The sequence below is a fragment of the Anguilla anguilla genome, chromosome 5, assembly GCF_013347855.1.
Source record: "Anguilla anguilla isolate fAngAng1 chromosome 5, fAngAng1.pri, whole genome shotgun sequence".
In the NCBI taxonomy this organism is placed as follows: Eukaryota; Metazoa; Chordata; class Actinopteri; order Anguilliformes; family Anguillidae; genus Anguilla; species Anguilla anguilla.
The window spans coordinates 31,112,060-31,132,324 of NC_049205.1; the positions used below are offsets into that span (position 1 = coordinate 31,112,060).

At 43.1% G+C, this 20,265-nt stretch overlaps 1 protein-coding gene across 43 annotated transcripts in view; it reads right to left on the reverse strand.

Annotated features, from left to right (window-relative positions):
• madd (MAP-kinase activating death domain) overlaps positions 1–20,265 on the reverse strand; it is a 98,552-nt gene that overhangs the window by 36,488 nt on the left and 41,799 nt on the right. For 23 of the 43 annotated variants that reach the window (XM_035417641.1, XM_035417618.1, XM_035417627.1 and 20 more), the window contains exons 4-15: positions 16,984–17,287; positions 15,823–15,954; positions 13,879–13,992; positions 13,594–13,674; positions 12,986–12,994; positions 10,071–10,127; positions 8,858–9,027; positions 7,685–7,920; positions 5,433–5,595; positions 4,337–4,440; positions 1,894–2,087; positions 261–535 (exon numbers count right to left, since the gene is read on the reverse strand). In XM_035417641.1, coding sequence (XP_035273532.1) covers positions 261–535; positions 1,894–2,087; positions 4,337–4,440; positions 5,433–5,595; positions 7,685–7,920; positions 8,858–9,027; positions 10,071–10,127; positions 12,986–12,994; positions 13,594–13,674; positions 13,879–13,992; positions 15,823–15,954; positions 16,984–17,287 — 1,839 coding nt within the window. The remainder of the gene's footprint in view (positions 1–260; positions 536–1,893; positions 2,088–4,336; positions 4,441–5,432; positions 5,596–7,684; positions 7,921–8,857; positions 9,028–10,070; positions 10,128–12,985; positions 12,995–13,593; positions 13,675–13,878; positions 13,993–15,822; positions 15,955–16,983; positions 17,288–20,265) is intronic. The other 20 variants (XM_035417648.1, XM_035417632.1, XM_035417628.1 and 17 more) reach the window with 3 other exon arrangements.

A 20,265-nucleotide genomic window follows, 5' to 3' on the forward strand; every position in this document is an offset into this window, starting at 1 on the left:
CATAGTAAATGACATTGAATGGGTGAGCTTCACTGCTGTAAAAATAAAAAGTGAGAACAAGCTTTATTTCTCTTAGATTTGGGTGCTTTTCTATAAATGAAACACTTTACCTCTCAGTGAGTTTGCCAGATGAAAATACTTTCTAATGTGAATGTCTTTTATAATAGTGCACTGAAAATAAAAAGGCACATGGAATAAAGAAGCAGTGGTTTTGAGGAAGATGGGCAGCGAGTGTGTGTGCATGTTTTGGAGTAACTCACTTGTTCCCGTTGAGATTCTGGTTGAAGCGGGGGGTGTAGCTTTCCTCCTGCTCCCCCTCAGCGTCGCCGTCGTCCTCGGTGGGGAAGCCGTACTGCGGCTCAAAGTAGGGGTTGTCGTACTCTCTGCGCTTTGTTGCAGGGTCCCCAGGGGGCGGCATCTCACCATCCCGCTGCTCAGGCCCCACCTTGGGGAAGGGCTGCGGCCCCAAGCCCGGCACGTGATTGGGCACAACGGCGGCAGCAGACACCTCCATGTCCCCTGGCTCACCCTGCTCCTGAGAACCAAATGCATTGAGATGGGGTTCACGCATGCTTCCAGAATGGACGCTTGGTCTTTCCTGCATATTTCCGACTTGACATGGTCAACATTTAACATTTGGAATCCTTGAAGAGAAAAAAATTTGCAAGAATTAAGTCGGATATGAGAGGTGCAACAAACTATGAATATGCATTTTTCTACGGAATACAACACAATAACATTTAGTACAATGTCAGAGAAAAGAAAGATCTAATTTCAAAGTAATATCCTAGTCTCTGTTACTAAGTAGGGGCTGCAGGCAATTATGGAATGGAGCTTTTTCAAAAATGATTTAGAAAAAGTTTCAAAGTTTAAGACTGATTATAGGTTGTATTGGCAATGAACAACTTAATAATAACTAAATGAATTTGTTTTCTAAATTAGCAACTAAAACAAGTTCTATAACTTTTACAACTATTTCACAGATATTTTATTCTGTAAACAGATATTCTAGCAATCACTATTAATATTACAGAGTGACAATATTGCCTTAGCTAATGTCAATACATTACACACACATTAAGAAAAGAAAATGCTTCTCCCAGTTCTGTCTACAGTGTCAAACCCATCTACTGCCTTCCCATCATGAAAGGAGGTTTGCTCACTGTCACCTTTTTTTTCTTTTTTTTAAATCAACAGCTGTGCTTTAGCATCTCCCTCCATCTGCTGGTAATTGGCACCCCAAAGATTGAAACAAGTGTAAAAACACTGGGAATAAGCATAATGGCCGCCGTATCCTGACACTCACGACACACCATTTATTTTGCTGCAGGTGCAAAAGGTTTCTCTCGCTTTCTCATCTCAAAGACTCCTCTAAAACGATCACCCTTTGGGCAAGGACCCCCACTTCAATAAAATGATTAACTTTTTTCCAACGGCGAAGCAACAGTACACCCTCCTTTTGTATTTTTTATTTTGTTTAGATGGGTAGAAACAATAGAGGATAACACAAAGAGAGAACCACAGTTCAGAAGGTGACGTGGGGGGAAAATTGAACCCCAGCCAGCGTGGGGGGATGAGAATACTGCTCCGGCCAACAGACTGTGCCACACATCTCGCCAAAACGCACACCGACCTCCAAAAAATACCAAAAACCAACCAAATAAATTTTAATGGAATCATAGAGAAATGTTGCTATTTAGCACATTATTAATACTTCCTGATTATAATGACAATCCTAATATTACCAAAGACATCTGAACTAGATCAGGAGAGTTCGATCAAAAAAAGTTTAGAATATTTCATCAATGAGACACAGAAATATAAAACAAAATATATGTTTTGCTGAGAACCCCAATTAGGGAAGTCCTTGCAGGAGGCAGGTGTGAGGCTCACGTGATTGGCCCCCTGGATGATGGTGCTGGGGCTGGAGCTGGCTGTGGTGGAGGAGCTGGACTTGGGCTGCTGTGCATCCAGGGAGCCCTCTGTTTCCAGGGGCTGGTCGGAGGCCTCCATCCGGTACTCCTGGAAGTCCTGAAACTCTACCTCGCTGGCGTCCCCCAGGGCAGCGTGGGTAGGGGGGTCTAAGTCTGCGAATCACAGGAGAGCGGCATGATTAGCAAGCTGGCAGAACATTGAGAGGAATTCCATTTATATAATGTAAACACATAGTTAAGAGATCATAGTTATGCATATCAACGTATCAATTTATCCACTGATAGTGGGTGACTGTGACAGTGTAAAGTTATAATAAAAACATATATATAGTTTTTTTATACTTATACATATATATATATAAATACATATATGGCCAAAAGTATGTGGACACCTGACATGCCACATCTCATCAAAGTTTATGGGCATTAATATGGAGTTGGTCCACCCTGTGCTGTCCTGTATAACAACCTCCACTCTTCTGGGAAGGCTTTATACTAGATGGAGCACTGCTGCAGGGATTTGCTTCCATTCAGCCAGATGAGCATTAGTGAGGTCGGGACTGATTGGGTGATTAGGCCTGGCTCACAGTGGGCTTTCCATTTAATCCCAAAGGTATTGGACAGGGTTGAGGTCAGGGCTCTGTGCAGACTAATCAAGTTCTTCTATATCATTCTCAAAAAAAAAAAAAAAAATTTCTATATGGACCTCGCTGTGTGCCCAAGGGCATTGTCATACTGAAACAGGAAAGGGCCTTCCCCAAACTGTTGGGGAAGTACAGAATCATCTATAAATTGATTGTATGCTGTAGTGTTAAGATTTGCCTTCAGTGGAACAAAGAGGCCAAGCCCAAACCATGAAAAACTTCCCCAGACCAAGGGGTGTCCAGATACTTTATGTCATATAGTATATATACAACATCCTGGCTGAATACTCAATTCTGATTGGTCCAAGGGTGTGCATTCATTCTCAGTAAAGGGACACCTCGGCCTTTTAACAGTTCTAAAATCAATGCACTACAAAATCCAGCATTCTAAAGCAGTTACATAACTCTCTAAAACAGCAACATAATTCTTTCGATTTTGATTTGTTGTTACATCCTCTCCCCTTTTCAATGTCCAATTTCACAATTGATGGCAAGTTACTGTTTCTAGCTTTATTTAGGGTTGCCAACCGTCCCGCAAAATATGGAATCGTCTCTTATTTGCACAGTAAATAGGCGTTCCGTATTTAACTCATGGCTACGGGACGCATTTTCATCCATATATTTGTGAACAATTGCGTTTGTAGTAACCACTGTTTTGAATACAATTCAATAGTTAGCTAGCTATCTAGCTGGGATAACAAGCATGCCATGAGACCATTCTGACCTAAAACCCAGAATTTTAACAATGGTTAGGTGACAAGTGACTGTGTCATAAAGCTAGCTGGCATTCAAACTGGGTTTCAGAGGGTCTTAGAAAGATGCTATGTCTACACTGCAGGACCACACCATTTTAAAAATCAAGACAGTGCTGGGAGATGAATTTGATTGAGTTATGGTTTCATGCAGTTTTCTTAAATAATGTAATGACAAAAATGACCAAAATTGGAGCTAACTGTATGGTATAAAATGAGAAGAAACTATTTTTTCTTGATAGAATCATTGTTTTCATAGAAATAATTTGCTAAACAACGGTACAAATAGAACTACCAACCAGAGTTTTGCCTGCCAACGGTCCAATAATATGCCAGAATATTTCACTTATTATTTCACTTTTGCTGATTAAGTCGATAAAAATCAATAAATATAAAAGTAACCATATATAGTCATTGTTGGTAACCCGTTGTAAAAGTGAAATAAACCCCTCCAGGCTGTCCCGTTATTGGAAAATAATGTACTTCGGTGGTGGTTAAGCGACCCCCATCATACATTATTTTCCAATAACGGGACAGCCCGTCGTGGTTTATTCCTTACATACATGTATATATATGTATATCCTTGGCATATTGCAGTATGGTCCTGAGCCACGCATTCACAAATAATCGCTTTCTAGAAGGGACACATCTGTATAAACAATGAGGTCCCTGTCAGCAATCCCTGAAACATCACATGACTGCGGGGGAGGTATTTTTTGGTGAGATATTCAGTCTTGAAAAAGGTCAACTTGTCAGTAACATCAATTTGATCCAGCCAATTCATTTCGGGCTTTCTCCCGGCTCCACAGCTCTCCATGGTGGTCAGTGTAGTTAAAAGTAAGCACTATTCCGCAAAATAACAAGAATGCGCATCATTTCCTGCATTACTTTCTTGCATTATTTCAATTATTTAGATTATTTAGATAATCTGTGGGACCTTGTACCCTTGTCCCCAGTAAAGGGTGATTGGTCCCAGGAGGTTTGGACAGGGCAGTTCATCACTTACTTGGTGTGTCGCCTTGGATGTCACACTTCATCATTTCGCTGACAAAGTCCCCGAGTGAGGAGTAAGAGGAGCTCGAGTCATCATAGTCCACGCTGTCACTACCACTGGAAAAAAAAGATACGCTATATTTGTGGAGTTTGTGACTGAAGCTCTCCTGTGACCCTGTAGTTCCGCTGGTACACAAAGACTAGACCGAGGTCAAATCCACTTTTGAAATGACTTCTATTTTAAATAACTCCTTAGATGCTGGAAAAATGTAAAAACACCACAGCAGATGCCTGACAATTTTCAAAAAACATGGTGCTAGCCATGTCTTACAAAGTAAACCTCTGGTATTTTCCTTGTGTCCACAAAGTTAATGAATGAGCATTTGACCCAGGTCTGTACCATCATTAAAAAAAGTTCCATTCTGCAAGTACATGATAGTAAAAACCAACAGAAACAGAAACCAGTCTGTTTGGGTTTTTTTTTTATTAGGAAAAAGCCACCACTGAGAACCCACGGTGAGCATGTCTGCCTGTCTGTAAACAGAGATAAATGAATCAGGAACAGCAGGTAGGCATGCTGGCTTAGCTCTCTGACTTTGAGAAATAGAAGTGAGAGTTGGAGCAGGTGGATCTGCCAGGTGCCCCACTGTGGAAGGCATTCTGCCAGTACCTCCAAACAAAGTTCCTAAACCATGAAGGCAGGTATGGCCTCTGAACGTTACACTGCTCATTTTATTTACACACTGCTTACATTTGGTTCCTACATGTTCTAGTTCTGGCGAAATATTACAACTAAAAATAATCTTCCTAAGCATTCTGTGATCTAATCGGTAAACCATTTATCAAGGCTGCATAGGATAATAGCATTCAATCTATGTTTTGATCCTGCCCACACTCAACAGTCCGGAGTGCAGTACTTGATTCATTACAACACACTACAGTCCAATTAGGAGACCACTGGTGTTAAGCTCAAAGCAAACAAGCTCTAAATAATGACATTTAAACACATAATAATCTCTTATATTCATAATTTCAAAATCCTCTTCAAAGAAATGTCCACTTGAGGAGAAAACCGGGGTGTTTTTTTTTTGGGAAGGCCCCACACGCACCTGTCATCAGTGGGGTCGGAGTCCACCTCCCTCTCCATCTCCTGTGGCACACTCATGGCTTCCGCAAGCTGGGAATTGGCGTCATACACGCGGTAGTATATGGGCTGAAGCTGGTGGGCGTACCACTTGGGCTTGTCGCCAATCAGGGAGGGATCATACACATCTGTGTGCAGGAGAGCATAGTGGACGTCCTCAGTCACAGGACGACGTAATCATTGACCAAGTAAACCCCAAACACGCAACCTAAACATCGACTTCCTGCAGGTGTAATGCGGATTTTATACACAGTGAGCTCTATAATGTTAGTATATACATACTTTTTCTTGATTTGGCTCTGTACTCCACAAGTTCAGACTTGTAATCATACAATTTACACATGGTTTATGTGCACTCTCTCACTTTGTGCAAGACCAGTTATATACACTTTTGTTACACCATATAGAATTTACAGCACATTTTCTACAAAGCCCTTCCATTTCAGGGCACCATGATATTTGGGTCATATTAATGTTATGTAAAAGGAAGTAGTCATGTTTAGTACTATGTCGCATATCCTATGCATGCAATGACTGCTTGAAGTCTGTGACTCAGACATCACCGGGTGTTGAAAATCTTCTCTGGTGAGGCTCTGCCAGGCCTGTACTGCAGCCAGACTGGGTGAATGACTTGGCTTGTCAAGAATTCTCCAGTTTCTTGCTTAGAAAATTTCCTTTGTTGCTTTAGCAGCATATTCGCGATCATCGTCTTGCTGTAGGATGAAGTGCCGTACAATGAATTTTGCTTGAACTTAAGCAGATAGGAGTTCATTCTGCTGCTGTTATCAGCAGTTATGTAATCAATGAAGACAAGTGAGCCAGTACCTGTGGCAAACATACATGCCCAAACCATAACTCCTGCACCACCATGTTTTACAGATTAGGGCCGTGCTTTGGATCTTGGGCAGTTCCTTTTGGCCTCCAAAACTTTGTTCTCGACATCACTCTGATACAAGTGCCCACAAGACCTCTTGCAGAAAAAACCCTGCAGGCCTGAAGTTTTGACTATGTCAAACTAAGTCTGACTTTTTTTCTTTTCTCCGTCTCAAAAGGGGATGATCCACTTGGTTAGAGGCAGAAAAAAATGCTCAGCTTTAACAATTGAAAAAATTTATTATTTTCCTATTCAGGAAATATTTGTATTTAGAATCTAAATCTGACAGACCAAACACATACGCAAGTATACATACAAGGACTGTAGAAACATTAACAACTAGTTTTAGAAATAAGTTCAATAATTCCCTTTTCTATTTGTTGAATTAATCATATACTTGAAGCATGACTCCATCTGCTGTGTATTCAGCATGAAGTTGTACAGATTTTATAGCTCAGAACATGGCAGGTGTGAAATCTGAATCTGAAACCATGACAAGAGTTCTTCATTTTCAGTTAGCCTACTAGTGATAACAAGCATCATCTTAGCTTGTAGAGGCTTGTTTCACTGCCCATATTCCAAATTAAGCTCCACTTCATGCCATAGACTTAGTTCCTGTCATGAATGCATTACATTCATTTAGCAGACACCATGATCCAGGGGGACTCAAAACGACAGAATAGATAACCTCAGTGTCCAGTTATATGCACAACAGTACCAGAACCTGGGTAACATTCCCAGACTAGTGAGCGTAAGTTCAACATTGGTAAAGCAATAAATGCAAGTTAAAATATCTTAGAACCACAGTACAGTACAGTCACAGATAAACACAGCTAGCATACTATCACATATAGCATGTTAGTTGCATGCAATTACATTTTAAAAATAATTATATAAGAAAAAGGGATTGGGGAGGGAATAGGAAGGGAGCCAAGACATAATTTGAAGAGGTCTGTTTTCAGCCTGTTTGAAATTGGACATTGATTCCGCTGCCTTGACCTCCCTCTTAGGAGGTCTGAGCTCCATTTCAAAGTGGCTCAAAGGGGTCAATACAAACATATCGCGTTTAAAAAATTTATATTGATTTGAGTGCAATTAAAGTCATGCGTATAATTTTCCTACATGGAACTCAAAGGAGATCAATGTGTAGACCTTTGGTGGTTCTTCAAAATGCCCTGACCCTTTTCCAATTAATAGCTTTTTTGAACTTCAACTCCATATACTAGTGCCTTGATTTTCTTTTCTACCAGGAGACCTTGATTTTCAAGCGGGTGAGTGCGTGAATGAGCGAGTGAATAAGCGTGTGAGTGATCCACAACCCCAAGCAGACAGCAGGCTCTTACTGTTATGGATCCTCTGGAAGGCCAAGTTGGTGGGGTTCAGGGACCACTCCCCAAAGTACTCCACCGCCTGTGTGTGCGAGAGCTTCTCAGCGAAGCCGGACTGCTTTGGCCGGGAGGCCAGGAAGGAGGTGGCCTGGAAGGCTACAACAGGCCGGGGGAAGAGCCGCAGGGTGCGCGTGTGCATCTGGAACCCCTGCAGCACGTTTGGGGAATTAAAAAACCTCACCATGGCAACCCTGCGACAGATGGGAAGCAAACCAATGGGGATAAGAGTTGCAGTCTTAGAGAGAGGTAAAAACACCAACAAGCAGAATATGCAAGTTTTTGCAAAGTAATGCTATATTTTAAGCATCATTAGATGGTAGTAAAAGTGGTAGGAGTGATCTTTTAATATAATTCAGAAGACATGCGGATTTTTAATTCTACGTCTGCTCACTTCTGAAGTTGTGCTTGACTGAGAATACAAGGACGCACCAGACAGTGTTTCACTGCATATTTATCTAAAGTCCACACCAATCCTCTTTTACAAGTGAGACAAAGCCATGACGCTAAATGTATGGTCAAACACGTGGTCATTTCTAAGTACTGGCCTGGTAGTACAGTGTCTGTTATGCCACTGTCACATTGCACCAAGTTGTGTCAAACTGGGGTCACTCCGCGTTAGCTGGGTCAACTCTGAATACAGCACGCTGTTAATCAGGCCATAATCCAGTGGAGGCGGTACACAAAACAACATCATTTTATTTGTATTAAAAGCAAAGGGCCCAAATGTTCCACCTGCAAGCCATTGTTCAATATTTTTTTTAATTATCCATTTATTTATCTGAGTGAGTCCCAGTGAGATTAAAATGTCATTTTCAAAGGAGCCATGGCCAAATGTTCTTCCAAACACATGGATTTTTGGTTTAAATCCCATCCTATCCCACAAAATAGCTGGGTTTAGCCAGCTAGGCTGAGCTAGAAAGACTGTGCAAAGCCTCTTGTGTATTACCGTGACCCCAGTGCAACTCATCATGGCACCACAGTATGAAAAGGCCAATAGTAGGAGTGTTAATCTGGGATCAGTTTTGCCTTTTAGCTCATGACAGACAAGTTGAGCACACGGCCAGTGGAAAACTGATCTGAGATCAGCACCCTTTAAAGGGCCCCGAGGTGTTCAAATTTATGCCTTGCCTCGTGGCTACGTCCACAGAGTCCACGTCATTCCCGTAGATGAGGGGGTTGAACTCCGTGGAGGGGGTGCAGGCATTGTCCCGGCCGCTCAGAAGGGGAATCTCCTGGCCCTCGTGGAACTTCTCCAGGTTGAGGATGGGCTGGGTGTTGAGACTCATGCTCGCTAAGGCCTTGAGGAAATCAGGAAGCAGGCGGGGTGGAGCCGGTATTAAACTGTTAGTGCGTTTAAAAGCAAGCACAGGCACTTCCATCTCAGGCGGGGGGGCGGTGGGCATCTAAGCTACAAAAACACTCACATTCAAGTGAGGTCTACAGTAATGACATCACATAATAGGAGAAATGTATGGTTGTGTGCTCTAAGTTGACTGAAATATGTTGAAATGGGGAGTCTTTACTAAGGTGGCAGACAAAATATTTATATGTTAAAATTTCAAAACCAGGCAATGAATATGTAACCAGTTAGAAACTTGGTAATAGGGTTGGACATCATATCCAGATTTTCAGATCAGCATTCCCTGGAGGGAAAATGTAGTGCATAACCTTGAATGGTCATTTCCATTGGAAATGTGCTACCAACATCGCCATACACGGGTTGAATGATTTTGTCATTGATAACCAATACAGATAGCCATTTAGTGATGTCATCGCTGAACTGAAACAACTTGTATGTGAGCGTTGGGCAACCGCAACACCTGAAATGGAGGTGTAACTTAGGGGAGTTGCAGTAGAGGAAAGGTCACGGGACGGCAGTTATAAAGGAGAGGACTGATCAGAGCAGCTGCCTTTCATTCAATGCGTGTGTCAAAGGAGGACGGGTTATTTGGTCAGTTTGATGTACGATGCAAACGCCAGAGACATATTTCACTGCATTTCCGACCTTTTGTTCAGAACAAAGTTTTTGATGATTTGCTGTCAGTTTAACATTCCATCATGCTCAAGCCAGTAGCACCACACTAGCAGCGAGAGAGGACAGAAGTTCTCCATCTGTGAGGTTCTGTATGAATGTCTTTGTTAGCTGCGCTGACTTATGGCTACTGATGGAAAACTCAACATCTGAAATGAGTTGCGTTTAAACATCCCACTACTGATGGAAAAGTTGAGAAATCGTATATTAAAAAAAACATACAAGCAAAAGGACAAGCAAATTCTTCAGGTTCCTGAAATGTATCCGTGCAAAAGCATGGCAAACTCAACGTAAAAGAGAGATAGGAACCTTTTGGTCAGAGGCGAAGATCTGCCTTTGTGTGATCGCAGTCAACCTAACCAGACACTGAAGGACAAGAAAGATGGGAGGAGGTCACATGACAGACAAGGGCCAATCACGGTAGTGGGGGGAGAGGGCAGGTATGGGGCGGGAGAATGGAGGAGGCTGTAAGACCAGATGGGCACATGGAGAGAAGACAAACGGACATACAGACAAACGCACAGGAAGCAGACAAGACAAAACGCCATACTGATAAAGGACAAAGACACAAAGCATCACAGACAAACAGCGGGTTTACCAGAAGGACACAGCTCCTCTTTGCCCTTCAGCGAGGCCAACATGAATCACAGTGGGGTTTCATGTAACATACGGTTACAGGTCAGGGGAACCATTTGGGAAAATGGTTTTCCCAATGAGGCAACTTCCCCAGTATATCTAGGGATCCCACCAAAAAAAGATCTGATGCCACATGCATGCGTATGTCTGCCTTAAATGAAACCTCTATTTTACCAGGCAGGTCACTCATCTTCCTTAAATTAATTAACAGAGTATAATCATTAACAGAGTTTCATCCATAGAGAACCTCCCACTTCCACTGGCAGTACAGGCGAATGGCCAAATTCCAAAATCCCACAACAAACCTGACAAAGCCATGTTAACACGGCCAAAGAACCACAGAAATGTTTGTTTTTGGCAAAGTGTTATGATAAAGATAGTTTGAGAGAATTCTAATTCCTATCATGCCAGTTAGCCTCTACTAAATGCTGATGCAATATATGGCAATAAGTAAGGGAACAAGGCAGAAGAAACAGGCAACATAGTAGCAGCTTTTGGCAAGCTTATTTCACCCCTTTTTGAACTTGCCCCTTAACAACGGACCTAGATCAAGCACGGACAGAGCCAGTAATAACACTTGCTGGCTCTCTATCTTCTATTGCATTAACATTTAAAAGGAAAGTCAATTTTAGTATATTGAAAACTAGCATAAGAAACTAGCTACAGTATCTTTCCTGGAAAAAACATATCACCACCTCGCCAGCTGTCTAAATAGAAAAACTTTTTTTTTTTTTTTGCGAAGGGGGTACTATAGTCATTCTGAAGGCTGTAATGCCTTAGTAGGTAACAAAATAATACAGTTTCTTATATTCTTGCAAAAAAGAAAACCCTTGGAAAGAACATGAACACGATTTCTCCAGCAAAGGAATAAAAGTTTGCTGTACTGCGCCTCTAAGTGTATCTACAAGATGTTTTTTTTTTTCCAGCTATTCATACTTTATTGAGTAGCTCATGAATTTACTCAAAGTGAATTCATGATTTATACATGACATCTTGTACATGCTACAATTCAAACCCTTCATGTCCATTCACTCTTCAGGACGGCTCGTCCTCTGCACGCTAATCAGCTGCCTGCGCTAATTTTAGCACTACAGCTGGCACAGGTGCACAGAACCTTGGGCAGAGGAAAGCTTTCGCTGGATGCTTCGTGTTCAAACTTGCAGCAAGGAGCATAGGACGCTCAGATCGGCTGCACTGTCTAAAGAGTGAAGCGTCCTTTCTGACTTTTACGTGGAAGAGACAGGAGAAAGCTGAAAGAGAGAGAGAGGCATTTCAGCCCCAGAGGTGGGAAAAAAAGCAGCCGGCCATTTTATCAGCGAGGTTCTATTAATAGTCAGATAATGCAGAAGAGGCTCTTTTCCTGAGGGGAGCGGGGAATGCATCCGCGTTCTCCGTTTGTTTCCCCTGTAGTCTTTCTCCCTGTCAATGAGCATTCGAGGAGCTGGAGGGAAACACTGCCTTTGCAATGTCAATGCACGACCGCCTACATTAGACAGCAGCACGGGAACAGAGAGGAGCTAGCACAATGACAGTGTTAAAATACAGACATACAGACACGCATGTGAATAAATGCACTATTAGCACAGGGCTATCCTATATGCTACAGGCATCATATGGGCAGTTACACGTAGGGAAGGGTGATATATCGTGAGGATAATTACTGAATGCAATAACGATGGTAGCCACCCTGTGGTGTATTGTGTTTCTTTTCATTTTTTTCCTCTTTAATTATACCCTGTAGTACACAAGCACACTTCAGAGACAGAGAGAAATTCTTCCAGAAAACCGTCACCACTCATCTATTGAGGGACCATAAGACAGCCAATCAGCAACAGGCCTCACAGCTCCATGTTATTGAGGAAAAACACATCACATGATCACATGGAAGCTGTACGACCTTGATGCTGATTGCCTATCTTATCAACCTCCAATTGATAACAGTGGTTACATTATTTTCTCCAGAAACATTTCATGCAGCCTCTTTAATTTGGCTGTTTACTAACCTCTTCAGGTACAATTAAAAAGAAAAAGACAAAAGGAAAGATAATGGTCCATATGGTGACTACAACCATCACTGCCTTCAATAATTAGCACTGCGATATATCGCCCATCCCTGGTTATACGTAGCGCTAATCATCTACTGCGTAGGGCCTGATTCACAGTTCAATAAAAGTTTGGAACCATGATACCTGCACATTTATTTCTAAATGCGATTCATCAGTATTTAAACAGGATTCTGTTTAACACAGCCATGGAGGAACTGCGCACTTCTGTTACCCACGGACAGTACAACAGTTACATGGCAAAACCCCTGGTCAAGGGGGATAATTGCAACATGTCTGCAAAGTGGTTTTTGTTTTATGCTAAACATATATCAGCATTGTTTATGACACTGACCTCAAATCTCAATACTAATACTGAAATGACTCAGTGTAACTTGAATAAAATAAAATGTAAAAGGATGAAAGTCTTTATGAATCAGGCCCGGAAGGTTCTCTACTTCAGGTTTCAGAAGGGGGAAAGGGCAAGTGAGAGGTTAGGAGCCGTTACTGAGATCAGAGATGAACCCCTGGCAGTAACTGTGTTACCTGCATAAGCTATGGGATGCAGATTTAAGGGAAGATAAGATGGAGAGGGGAGAACAAACACACATGATCATCAATGTATTGCAGTCACTTCTAAGCCACTCAAGAGTTTTGACTGGTTCAAGCTTGAGTGGGGAAGAAGGTGAGAGGACAAGAAATGCAATCAGTACATCTTTCATCAGCTTGCTTCAAGCAGGCAGCATCACCACTGCGACTGGAGGCTAAATCAGTCACACATGCACTGTTGGATTTGCAGTTCAAAACTCAGTCATTGAACACTTAAAGCGCCCATGTAATTGTGACACTTGGACCTGCAGGAAAAATCCAAGAACAGATCAGATGCAAATAATGTCACCAGCAGCCTGTGTGGACCGCAACAGACTGAAATTTCCCAGGTAGACGAGACGGCTGTTCCCTCTCGTCACTAAAGTTTCAATACAATCACTGGGCTGCATTGACAAATTTAAAGCTAAAAATATGAAACACTTTTCTATGAAATGTACTCTGCGTAGGACCACCATGTCAATTGAAAGACTTCATCAGATATGTTCTTAACATGAGCATAGAATCGATGTGAAGCTGTGCTAATGATACTGAGATTCTGGCTTTACCTGCTTCAGATGTTTCTTCAATTCTGTGGCTTCAGGCTCCGAGAGAGGGGGCAGGAGTTCCGCATTGCTGGGCTTAATGACCTGCAGGCCAGGAGAGAATAAGTCACTCTTCCCCGACCTCCCATTACTTTTCCACACCAAACCGTGTGCTGATTGTACCGAGGGCAACGCCAGTTGAACAAGTTCTGGGGTTCAGGCCCCCGGGCCATTACCAGAATGCATTGCTACGGGACTGCGGAAGTTCCTGGTGAATGAAATATCAGCCGGGTCGTTCCGAGCTCTAACCTTGTTACAGTCGAGATCCACCAGCCACACGTCGTCAGGCATCTTGAAATCGGATTTATACAGGAAGAAGCTGGCTGGCACGCCGATGATATACGGAGTGGGAGCCAAAAGAAGCTGGAAGGAAGCGGACAGGATATACTGGATTGCTTTATGTGAACAGTTACACTCTGTTTCCATAGGAGGACAAACACTACCGCTAATAAAATTAGGGGGAATTTATAATACTTTAAGAAAGCTACAACACTAACGAAAGGGCAACTTAAACTACACGTGATCAGCTTTCAGGATGTAGAAACGAGATCATGGCACTTGGAGAGGGGGCCTGAGTCATGGATAAGACCTTTGACATACAGCATCACAGACTTATAGTTGCTGCAGCTGTTACCTGCTGCTGGTACCACTTGCTGCTAGTTCTGCTACTACCACTGCTAATGCTGCTTCTACCAGTATTAATGCAACTGCTGCTGCTAATAACAACTATGCAACTAAAGTAGTCCAATTATTACAAATATTTCAATGGCTAAGGCTACAACAGCAATTACTACAGCTACCATGACCTACCTTTATCTTCTACAACTACTACAACTATTACTACTACTACTACTAATAATAATAATAATAATAATAATAATAACTACATTATATTACACTACAATAATAATTATATTATGATCTAACTTAGTTATTCTAGCTATCTAAATTCATGGTGTTTACAGTCTCACTATCATGTTATGGATTCATATCGTATTGCTAGCTAGCTACACTAAATGTATACAATGTTACATATATGTTGTAAATGCACCTTTGTTTGATGTTGTAATCAATTTACTACATAATGCTGTTAGCTAATTGTATGCTCATCATGAGAACAGCTAAGTCACGTCCTCAAAATGGCTTAAGATTCAAACCTTCTCTCAAAGAGCCTAATTCATAATCCTCAGAGTAGTGAAAACCATACAACTGTTGGCACTGTGAGGATTGGTTTTAATAGTGTTAAATATAACATTGCCAAGGTGGTCATCTGAAATGGCCTTACACTGTACTGGAATTAATAACTGTTAAGAGTTTGTATTTAGTTTGTGCAGAACTAGCCTTAATTCTCTTTAATACCCAATTATTTCAATGGTATTAAGATGACAGCTTATTATTATTTTGATAAATTCAGCAGATAAAAGATTAATTGGACCACTGCAATATGTTACATATACATATTACATTATAACATTCATTCCCCACAATGAGAATCAAAGTGATTTGTGGGGGACTATCACTGAGTGACTGTGCATTCACAGTAGTTAGCCAGTGAATTACATTTGGACAAATATGAATAATGATGTAGAAATTGGCCCAAACATGTAAATACTGTATATATTTACTTCTCGGCAGACAATTTTATCCAAAACAACACAGTATATGTATGCGCAACCAACTGAGCCGTAATATATTGTAATATACACTCTAATGAAGGATAGGATCAATTAATCACACCAGTTCAAAAACTGTTTGCTATGTACCAACAAAGTTTGTGGACAAGCTCTGCTAAAAAGAGTGACAAGATATGTGGTCCCAAATAGGACACATAGGCATGTTGGAAATGAAGTGTGCTTTATAAAAGTGCAAAATCTGTCAGTATATTGCCTCCAGCTTTAATTTCAAAAATTGACAATACACAGGACAGAGCATACCTCTCAATATGAATCAAGCTCTTTGAAAAAAGACTTAAGCAATCTGTCCACTGGTGAATACATGTGGTTAGAAGTACAGTAGGTATATATGGGCTGTAGCAGTCGTCAAAGATCAGTGCTAATACAACTTGATAAGAGAGCAGGCTGACGTTAGCGTTAAGGCTGCTCAATTTTATTTCCTGTCTTTTGAGGATTTCGGCAAATGGAAACATTTCACTTAAAACATAGTGTGATTAGTAACAATACGCAGAGAGCGTACCTGCTCTGCGGAGGCCATGCAGGTGGGTAGCAGGGGGATGACGGGGAACATGTACTCCAAGGGGTAGATCATGGCCACGAAGGCCATCACGCTCATCGACAGGGCGTTGTAGTCCCGCGACTGCAGCACCACCTGAGGAGCATTCACACACGGTCTCAAACGCGCGTCTGCACGTGCACACGCTCTCTACACGCCACTGCGGTCTCCTGCATCCACCATTCCTCATCTCCTGACGACCCTGGGGAGACTGTGCTCCAAAGCACGTTCTGTGAGCAGCCCATAAAATGAACATGAGCATCTTCTTTTCTACAGGATATAATAGAATAGAATAAAATACAATAGAATAGAATAGCCTTATTTTTCTCAGGGGGAACTTCAGGTATTGTATGTATATATATATATATATCGCATGTGAAACTGTACACTATGTAGGTCACTCGCTTGGAAGGAGTGTGTAAGGTAATCGGTTCTGAAGCTTATTCTGGGACAAAGCACAATACCAAATTGCTTCCATGACGAGACAAACATTAGGGACAGATTATATGCCTGAGACCATACTGAAATTATGTAACTGTTGCGGCTGATGCGGTTACTGAATCAGGCCACAGGGTGTCTCTGTTCGCATTGCTGGTGGAGATGGAGTGTTGCTGAGATCAATGAGACTCACGACTGAGGCTTGTGAGGAAGAGATTGAGGGAAAATATGTGTGCGTGCATGTGTGAGAGCACGCAAGTGCGTTTGCGTCTAAGTGAGCGTCTAAATGCGTAGAGCTTTACGTCTGAATCGAGTGTGTGAAGGAGAGAGTGCATGTATTTTTTTTTAGTATGTGCGTTTGTGTGCAAGACAGAAAGAAAAAGAGATAGAGAGAGGTGAATGGATAGAGCTTTGCATCTGAAATGAAAAGGGCACAATGCTTTATGCCTGAAATGAAAAGGGCACAACATTTTAAAACCAGATAAATGCACTGGCCAGGAACAGAGGAACAATCTGACCCACTTTTCAGGAGACCAGCACAGGGTAGAATTCAGAGAAGAAATGAAAATAGAGACTTCATGAAATAGAGACTATGGGCCCAGTGAAACCCAAGCTGAGCAGTCAGCTAGGGCGCCAGGGCACACATTAGCCAGTGGGAGGAGACAGGTGTAATGGGGCGGGGCCTACCTTGTGCTCCAGCAGGATGCAGCTGAGCACCTGCAGGCAGGCGTCCACGCCCAGGAGCTCCAGCGGCAGGTGCAGGGGGAAGTCCACCATGGAGAAGCGAGAGGAGTCCGGCAGGGCGAAGGTGAGGGCGGGCTGCAGCTCCCGCGGGAGCACCTCCACGTCCACCCGCTTGAGCCCGGCCGCCGGGACCGGGGAGCGGAGCAGCCGGTACACCCACGACTCGATCTCCCGCAGGTCCTGCAGGAGCGCGCTGCTCTTCTCCTCTACCAGCAGTGACCCGGTGAACACCCGCCACATTGTGTCCCTGTAACACAGTGCAGCAGTGAACACCCTCCACATCGTGTCCCAGTAACACAGTGCACCAGTGGGCATCCGCCACATCGTGTCCCTGTAACAGTGCACCAGTGAACACCCTCCACATCGTGTCCCTGTAACACAGTGCACCAGTGAACACCCTCCACATCGTGTCCCAGTAACACAGTACACCAGTGAACACCCGCCACATCGTGTCCCTGTAACACAGTACACCAGTGAACACCCGCCACATCGTGTCCCTGTAACACAGTACACCAGTGAACACCCGCCACATTGTGTCCCAGTAACACAGAGCACTAGTGAACACCCACCACATTGTGTCCCTGTAACACAGTGCACCAAGAACACCCTCCACACTGTGTCCCTGTAACACAGTGCACCAGTGAACACCCGCCACATTGTGTCCCTGCAACACAGAGCACCAGTGAACACCAAACACATTGCGTCCCTGAAACACACCTGCCACATTGTGTTCCTGTAACACAGAGCACCAGTGAACACCTGCCACATTGTGTCCCTGTAACACAGTACACCAGTGAACACCCGCCACATCGTGTCCCTGTAACACAGTGCACCAGTGAACACCCGCCACATTGTGTCCCTGTAACACAGTGCAGCAGTGAACACCCTCCACATCGTGTACCTGTAACACAGTACACCAGTGAACACCCGCCACATTGTGTCCCTGTAACACAGTGCACCAATGAACACCTGCCACATTGTGTCCCAGTAATACAGAGCACTAGTGAACACCCACCACATTGTGTCCCTGTAACACAGTGCACCAAGAACACCCTCCACACTGTGTCCCTGAAACACAGAGCACCAAGAACACTCTCCACACTGTGTCCCTGTAACACAGTGCAGCAGTGAACACCCCCCACATTGTGTCCCTGTAACACAGTGCAGCAGTGAACACCTGCCACATTGTGTCCCTGTAACAGTGCAGCAGTGAACACCAAACACACTGCGTCCCTGAAACACACCTGCCACATCGTGTCCCTGTAACACAGCACCAGTGAACACCTGCCACATTGTGTCCCTGTAACACACCTGCCACATTGTATCCCTGTAACACAGTACACCAGTGAACACCCGCCACATCATGTCCCTGTAACACAGTGTAGCAGTGAACACCCGCCACATTGTGTCCCTGTAACACAGTGTACCAGTGAACACCCGCCACATTGTGTCCCTGTAACATAGTGCAGCAGTGAACACCCGCCACATTGTGTCCCTGTAACACAGTGCAGCAGTGAACACCTGCCACATTATGTCCCTGTAACACAGTGCAGCAGTGAACACCCCCTACATTGTGTCCCTGTAACACAGTGCAGCAGTGAACACCTGCCACATTGTGTCCTTGTAACACAGTGCAGCAGTGAACACCTGCCACATTGTGTCCCTGTAACAGTGCAGCAGTGAACACCAAACACATTGCGTCCCTGAAACACACCTGCCACAGTGTGTCCCTGTAACACAGACCGCCAGTGAACACCTGCTATATCGTGTCCCTGCTACAAAGCAGCTGATTTTTAATGAGCCATTACATCCATACAGTTGACAACAGGGATTAATGAGATGATACAGAGTATTGATTCAGTGTATCGATATTTTGACCTTGCAATACATGTCTTATGTTTGTGAGTTTCCTGCAATCTGACAGGTTCCAACACGTTTTTGCCAGCGCTACGCTGCACAGGCCATATAATTCAGTCAGCTTGAATTGCTGCCCCCAGTTGGAGCCCCATAGACACAAGATCACAATTCATCAGAAGTAGAATCTGGTCACTGGTTTATGCTCAAGTCAAATCAGAATACTGCCCTGATCAGGCTCATAGTACCATAAGGTTAAGTCTGATAAGTGAGGCTAGTTTTTGACATTTTAAAGGCTAACATTAACCTTTGACTCTTTTCCCAATGGAAGGTATCATCTTTGTTTAAGTTTATATTCACTTATTAAACAAAGGGCTTGACTCCATACTGACAGAATTAATGACAAATCACTGGGGAAGAGCTGAAAAAAAGCTTAATTAGTGCTGCTGAAGAGCATAAGCTCCGGAAGGTTCTAATTTCTCCATTGGGCATCGACCCTAGAGTCACGACAGAGGATGTATCCTAGTAGCAGCTGGTGGGGGTGTGGCAAGAAGCAGGGGGTATTTACGAGGGAGGCTATGGGACTGTTTCTGCGTCAGATACAGCCCCCCCCCCCCCCCGCCTTCCCCAAAGACACACTACCAAGGAGGCAGACAGGAACACCGATCTGTCTGCCATTTGTGGAAAACAGATTAAATGTGCGTAGTGGTGCGGGAATCTTTTGCTTGTTACCATAGCTCCTGGTGAACTGATCTTCCCAGGCTACAACTGACAGTAATTTCTACTCTCATTAAAGCAATAAAGCTTAGGCATCAGTACAATGGGAGCTTACAGGCTACTATTGTCTGACATTTTTTGCCAGAAATGACTCAACTCAGGAATGCGTGTTGTTCCATATTTTTCCTAACACTTGAAATTATTACTCAAAACATAAACTAAAACTCACATAGGTACAATACAAAAATATGTTGCGATGTGGAAACTCTACATTTTGGCATTTAGCAAATATGTACTTTAATCCAGGGCTACTCAGACAGATTACAATATATTTATAAAGCTTGATATCTTCTGAAACACTTCCAGTTAAGCATCTTGCCCACCAGGGAATCAAACCTGCAACCTTTCACATACAAGTCCAGTTCCTGCTACACTACCACCCTACACAATCAGCAGGTAGAACATTACTTGGTTCAATAAAGACATCGATGAGTTCAATCAGGTGGGTTGATGAGGCACCTTGAATAAAACATCTCTACAATTGGGTACCACCAACACAAATTTTAACAAGAGGCCAGCCATTTATTACTCAAGATTATAATACCATAAATTGCAGAAATTCTCTCCAGCAAAGTGGAAATCTTTCAAGTCGTT